The sequence below is a fragment of the Chiroxiphia lanceolata genome, chromosome 9, assembly GCF_009829145.1.
Source record: "Chiroxiphia lanceolata isolate bChiLan1 chromosome 9, bChiLan1.pri, whole genome shotgun sequence".
NCBI classification, from domain to species: Eukaryota; Metazoa; Chordata; class Aves; order Passeriformes; family Pipridae; genus Chiroxiphia; species Chiroxiphia lanceolata.
In genome coordinates, this window is record NC_045645.1 from 26,836,009 (window position 1) to 26,842,822 (window position 6,814).

Sequence of the window (6,814 nt, forward strand, 5' to 3'; positions counted from 1 at the left end):
ACACTACCTCAGAGCAACTGGGAGCTCAGGAGAGCTCAGCTCCAGTAAATGATGCTCCTCAGCCCCTGCCCGGGCAGTTTACCTCCCTTTCCTCCTGTTTTTCCCTTTGCCTCGCCTGAGTGCTTGGGAAATACAGGATGACTATTTGCCTGCAGCTCTAAGCCCTTCCCTCCCCCTCTCCCCAGGCTCCATCACCAATAAATCACCCCGCTGAGAGAGAGGGCCAGAGGAAACCAGAGGCACAAAACCTCAAACAGAGCCCTTTTTTCCCCCCTGCTCTCCCAAGCAGCTCTGCATTTCATTAGGCAGCCAGGCCAGCCCTCGCCCAGCTGGGGAGAAGGAGGGGAGGGGAGGGGGGCCCCGCAGGGTTTGCATGTCGGGAGCAGAAATCACAACCAGAAGACCAGGAGAAGGGAGTTGTTTGTGTTTGTCGCCGCATCCCAGCGCCTGCCTGGCCCCTGACCCTGCCTCCGGGAAAAGTGCTGGCCTGGAATAGCTCTCCCCCATTGAGGTCCCTCCGTGCCAAGGTAGCTCTGGGCACCTTCCAGCCAGCTTCTCCCCACTCCAGTCACCCTCTCACGGTGCCGACCCCACTCTCTGCCCCACTCCAGCCTCACAAAGGCTTGGATACTCTTTGGAAGAAGCCCTGGCATTTTCTGCAAGCCTCAGCCCTGCCAGGAAGCTTCACCACCTTCCCTCGCTCCCTGGGCTGGAGCACCCTGCCCAGGAAAACACAGAGCCTCTTCCTGCCCAGGGAGAGCAGCAAGGACAATCCCCTGCTCCACTGCAAGAAGCCTCCAACCCTCTGGGGACTAGGGTCCCTCCACCCACCCTAAATATATATTGGCAGTGTGTCACCAGCGAGCACAGTACATTGGAGACAGATGCGAGTCCCACGGCGGCACGAAGGTTTGGGGGATCCAGGCATGCCTCTCCTCAGCCTTTGGAGCTATCATTTAAGCACACAGTACTGTGCCATAGTACTCCTGCACCCCTCCTTGCCCAAAAAAAACCCCTGTCCTGAGGATTAGCCTTTGGCAAAGCATCCCTCCGGGGCTCCCCTGGCAGGGAGAAGTTCCAGCAGGCACACAGCCCCCAGGGATGCTCCAGTACCCCCGGGCTGCCCACGGCTCCCCAGGCAGGGAGAGGCCCCAGCAGGCACACAGCCCCGCTGTTGGCCTGCCTCCCACCTCCCTCCCAGCAGCCTGCCGGATTCCTAAGCACTGACACAGGATGCTGCAGCAATGAGTGTGCACGGCCTTCCTCCCCTTCCCCTGCCCCAGGAGAGGAGGGATGGGCGGGTGATGCCGGGTTGCATCAGGCCAGGAGGGAGCAAGAGAGCAGAGGGAGTGAAACACGGAGCCTCCTGCAAGCCCCTCGCTGCTGTCACCTCCCAGCCCCGCGGGCTTCCCCCAGCCTCTGCTGGCACCTGGCCCGGGCCAGGCACCTTTACAGGTCGGGATGATTCACACCCTTAGCACTTCCTTATTGGCGAGAGCAGGTTTTAAATTATTCCCTCTCCCCAGAAGATATCCCTGGTGAGAGCCACAGCTCACCAGCCCAGAGCTGCAACCAGGGATCACTCCTGAATGATTACAGCAGGAGAAAAGTGAAAGCCTGCTGTTTGCCCTCCTTCCCAAGCATCACCCTGGCAGCACAGCTGCCACGGTCCCGTCTCTCTCTGCCCCTCCCACGGTTTCTATCCCACCCTCTGGCTGTGCTAAGGGATTTTCCCAGCACCTCTGCTCTCCCACGGGATCTGACCTGAACTGGGGGAAGGGCAGCAGCCCGGGAGAGCGCTTCCAACAGCTCGTTGCTATTCTGGGAAGGTGAGGATCCTGCCATCTTCCCATTAAGTCATATCCTCCTCGACCCCGTGAGGCAGTTTCCATAGGAGTCACTTTCTCTCCCAAGTGATGGAAGTTTTTATTTTTATCTGGCTTATTTACGCACTTCTCTTCCCTCCTTCAGCACTGGCCTGGGCAGTGAGTTTGGGTCATTAGCCTCCCCTGGAGCTCATTCCCCAGTCCTTGCTCAGCTGTCCCATCTGTCACCCTCACCTCTGCAGCGTGAGCAGAAGGAACAGTCTAGGGATTGAGGCAGCATGATGGAACAGATGAAATAAGGAGAACAGACCCCATTTAGGTGCAAGTGATTATGGGAATTTAAAAAAAAAAAGACACTGGGTGAGGAAAAAGAACAAAACAGAGCAGAATAATTGATTTCAGAAGTAACACAGTGCTGTTATTATAGGTCATTTTTGATTTGAGGCTCATTTGCTGCAGACCCCTCTGTAACGAGCCAATGGCAGCATCCTGTGTCCATTATTTTTTTCCAGCCCCCTCGGCCACAGCAGCCTGAAGCTCCCCAGGGACACGCACGTCCCAGGGAGCAAACCCCACATGTCATAAAAACACAGCCACGGGAGCAAGCGAGGCGTGTGTCAGCACAGCAGATGGAGCTGGGCCGGGTCTTTCGGGGACACGGCTCTGTGACCATCAGCCCAGGAGTGAGAACTCACTCACCTCAGGTAGCTCCACAGGAGGTCACACCAGCCTGAGGGAAATGCGTGGGCATCTCTGGGCAGTCTCTGCCCTGCTTTCAGAGGCCAGCAGCAATTAAGCTGTTGCACAACTCTGGCAGATCGAATAGATAGGAGTGCTGCTGGTGTTCCGTGCCAGAGGGAGGTTGGGTCTTGTCTGCGCAGGGACACCATGGACACACGAACCAACAGGATCAGATGATCTTCCAGGGGTTGGATGCCCAGAAAACCTTTAGAAATGCCAAGATCAGGAGTCTCCCCATCCCATTTCAGGACTCAGGAGCCGGGCAAAACCATCCACTTCCATGGAGATGCTGTTGGTGGACAAGAAGCAGGACTGAAACCTGCTCCCCCTGGCCTTGGAAGGAAGCTGTGCTGGTATAGAACCAGGAAGTCCTTTCCATCCTCCAGCCCAGCTTCTGACTCTCAAAGCAGGGTGTTTCATGAGGGAGCAGGAGAGCTGGGGGTATAATTCTCTGTAGCCACACTCCTTCTCCTCATGCTCTCCTTTTACTGGAGAGATCCTAAGGTGACCTCCTTTCCCTTGGTGGGGGTCTTTGACTGTGAGGTTCTCCTAGAGAGCACCTGCACAAGTGAAGCAGGGACAGTCCCTTCCCATCACCTCCCAAAGGCCACCAAGTGAAAACAAATGTCTCATCACACGTCACTTCCTTGTGTTGTCTACCAAACTAAAATTGTGTGTCACCATTAAGTTCAATTATCAAGAAAATTAAGATAGTACGACTTTTGCTTTTACCTAAGAATTGAGAGCTACTAAATTGTACACAAAGTAATAGAGCTCTCTCTCAAAGCCACCCCACACCAGGCAGCTTCTCCACTATCACAGATTCTCCCCCCACTACCCAAGCACCAAGCCCGATGTCTCCAGTTTTCACAGAAACAAGGTCTAAAACCCCCACCCTACAAGCCCAGTGCCCCCCATTTGGGACAGCACTGCTCCCCACATGCCTATTCCAGCATAGAGAAAGCTGGGACCAGAGACCTTCGTGCTGGTCATCCCTCATTTCCCATCCAAGGCAGGCTCCCAAGGTTCAGTCAAATATCCCAGGCTGCATTTCATAGCACACAAACATCTTTGACTTGCTAGAGATGCAATCCTCAGTTGAAAAGTCCATTAATTAGGAGCAGAGAAGCCTCTAGTGAATCTCTCAGCAAGAAGCAGGGAAAAAAAAAAAAATCCCCCACAATTCAGTCTAATTACAACGCCTTGAGGCACTCCAGTCACTGTGAAGCTGAGGCCAAACTTTTCTCCCCACCCCTAAGAGCAGGAACTTTAACCCAGTTATAGTTTTACTGATAATGAAAGAGGAAAAAAAAAAACCAACCCTCCTGGTATTTATCATTTGAACTATTCTGCAAGTAACAGCAAGGAGGAGGCACTGAAAAATGTTTCTGGCAGAGCAGTAGCTTGTGTCCAACCGGGACAAATCCACTCAAACAACCCCAATCCAGACCTTTGAGCAGGCAACACTGGAGGCCAGTCCTCAGCCCAGCAGTGCCACAGGCCTGGTCAGACTGCACCCAGCTGCTCCTCAGGGATTTAGCAACCGCTTTCCACCCACAGACAGTGACTTCACACATTAGGTACTTTCAGAGCAAGACCTCAAATGCCACGGCAGCTCCAGCCCCGGAAGAGACTGTAGCTGGAAGTAGTGGGAGCACCTCAAAGACCCTGGGAAGGACTCCAGGCGCCCTGACAGAAGTTCCCTTTCTTTCCCAGCTCCCAGAGGATCTGGACTCCAACCCACCCCAAGCCTCTGGCGAGGCAGGGTGGATCCAGCCACAGACATGCAAAACCACACCCCGGCTGCTGCCTGCCCTCCTCCCCCCCGAGCCAGCGGGACACAAACAGGAACTAGGCTTATACAGTTGAAAATATTTAATACGTGTTGTACACGTAGAATTACATTTTATACAAAACATGATACATCACTGAAGGAGAACACTGTACAAAAATCCCTACGGGAGCCCCAAGCCTTTATACAACAAAGACCGGGAGTTACCAAGCCTAACAAACAGGCTCAAGGACTTTCCGTCAGAGCGTCTGTAAACTTCGTTTCTCTCAATAAAACACTTTTAAAAAGCACCATGTAATAGTTCTGACCTAAAACCTTTCCAAAATAGAGACTTTTATTTAATAAACTTAACACTTTCCAAGCTTAAGATACCACCCGGCAGGGGCGCCCCCGGGGTCGGCGGCAGCCAAGGAACCTCCCCCGGGCGCCGCGGAGGGCGGCGGCCCGGCCGGGAAGGGGAATTCCGGGAGGGCAGGGCCGGGGGCGCTCCCAGGGCGGGTGCCGGCAGCCAGAACCCGGCGGGGAACGGGGAAGTGCTGCCGCCGCTGCCCCGCCGTCCTTCCCGTGCGGCGGGGCAGGGCGCCGGAGCCCCCCGGCGCTGGGTGGGTGGGTGGGTAGGTGTCACCTCCGGGCCCCCCGTCCCGCGGCGGAGGGCCAAGTCTCTGCGGCTGGAACATCAGAAGGCCACGATGGCCGTGCTCCAGGGGTTGAGGGTCCGCAGCACCGGCTCATCGCAGCAAATCTGTCCCGTCTCGGCCGCCGCCTCGGCGGGCGCCGTGCCCGCCGCCGCCTCGCCGCCGTCCAGGGGCGGCCGCCGTCGGCCCTTGGGCTCCTTGCTGAGCAGTCCCGAGAAGCTGGAGCCGAAGATGCTGATGAGGCTGGCCACGTTGCCCGTCTCCATGTCCTCCTGCTCGCCCGGCGGCGAGGGCGGCGGCGGTGGCGGCTCCTCTTCCTCGCGGCGGGGCTTCTTCACCGGGGATCCCGCCTGGCCGCGCTCGCCGGCGCTCCGCTTGCGGGGGCAGTGCGGCGGCGGGGGGGCCCCGGCGCAGCCCCCGCGGTTCTCCTCGCCGCAGCAACAGCGCCGCGGCCGCGGGCCCTGGCAGTCCCTGCCCGCCTCGTCCTGCGGGGGCGGCGGCGGCGGCGGCTCGGCCGCCCAGGCAGCGGTGCGGGGCGCCGGCTCCTCCTCGGGGGGCCCCGCGGCGGCGGGGGGCGGCTCGGGCGGGCAGCCCGGCTCGCTCAGGTAGACCTGCCGGGCGCTGCGCAGCACCAGCGACACCAGGAGGTTCTTGTGCAGCTTGAGGCCGCCGCGCTGGCCCCGCGCGCTGTAGATCTTGCCCAGCGAGATGCTGACGATGCGGTGCGCCTCCAGCTTGAACTCCATGGGGGAAACCGGGTGGGCGATGGCTGGGGGTGGTTTCCGCGCCGGGCCGAGGTGGTCGGGGTTTGGTCCGCAGCACACCCGAGCTCCGCTCGCCGCCCCTTCGCGCCGCAGACTGAGCGAGCCCACGCGCCCGCGCGCCTTTTATACCGCCCCCGCCTCGGCCAATCAGGGCGCGCCGCCGGCCGCTCCAACCGCCGGCTGGCCCCCGCGCGCGCGCGCCGGCCAATGGCAGCGCGGGGCAGCGCGTTCGAAAGCTCGCCCCGCGGAGAGGGCGCTTAAAGCGGCAACGCCGGCGGGCGGTGGGGCCCACACCCGCGGCGGCACCCCCAGCTTTCGCTGAACCCCGCACGGGCTCGGCCAGGGCGACCAGCGGCCGTGGGGGTTTCGGCCGCAGCGTCCGAAACGCTCCTGCGAAAAAAAAAAAAAAAAGAAAAAATAAAAACAAACCAAGAGCAACCCCTGTTTTGTCGGGTTAGAAAGGTTTCCCGCAATTTCAGCCCGTCTCTGATATCTTGTCGTGTTAGAGAATGAACTGGTGTTGGTGTTGGCTGGAGGGGGAAATGTGTCTTTTAGTATTTCAAGGAAAATCTGCCCTGACATGGAGCAGAAAGCCATCCCTGCCCAGCTGCCAGGCAGAATTCTGCTCCAGGGGTCTGGCAGTGAAGCTTGCAGAAAGCCCAGGGTAGAAGAGGTTGATTCACAAAGTGGCTACAAGGGAGGATGGGGGAGGATAACAGGCCATCAGCATCTCCAGGGGTGATGGGGATCATGACGGACTGGAGCACTTTATTTGGGAACTGAAACCTCACTTGGCTGTAGCTGTGAGGGCTGGTGGCAGGACCAGCCTGGTGGCTGGGGAACACAGGGAACAACACAGTTACCCCCAGACACAGCTCCAGGCACCAGAGAATCCTCTAAAAAAGCCTGGAGGGTATTTCAGGGCTTGGAGTGAGGACCCTCCTTCATCCACTTGGAGTAACCACTTGCAAGAAGAGAAGTGAAAGAGCCCGAAATTAAGGAAGTTCAATGTGCTGCCCCTGAGAATCAGTTTCTGTTCCCAGTGACACATGACAA

At 58.1% G+C, this 6,814-nt stretch overlaps 1 protein-coding gene across 1 annotated transcript; it reads right to left on the reverse strand.

Annotated features, from left to right (window-relative positions):
• Window positions 1–4,427: 4,427 nt before the first annotated feature.
• Window positions 4,428–5,861, reverse strand: IER5 (immediate early response 5). The gene has a single exon (XM_032696471.1). It carries the CDS (start codon window positions 5,738–5,740, stop codon window positions 5,036–5,038), a length of 705 nt encoding a protein of 234 aa, XP_032552362.1. The 5' UTR covers window positions 5,741–5,861; the 3' UTR covers window positions 4,428–5,035.
• Between the last annotated feature and the right edge of the window lie 953 nt (window positions 5,862–6,814).

Bases quoted from the DNA above. Each gene is read 5' to 3' on its own strand.
- IER5 (XM_032696471.1), bottom strand. From the start codon at position 5,740: ATGGAGTTCAAGCTGGAGGCGCACCGCATCGTCAGCATCTCGCTGGGC.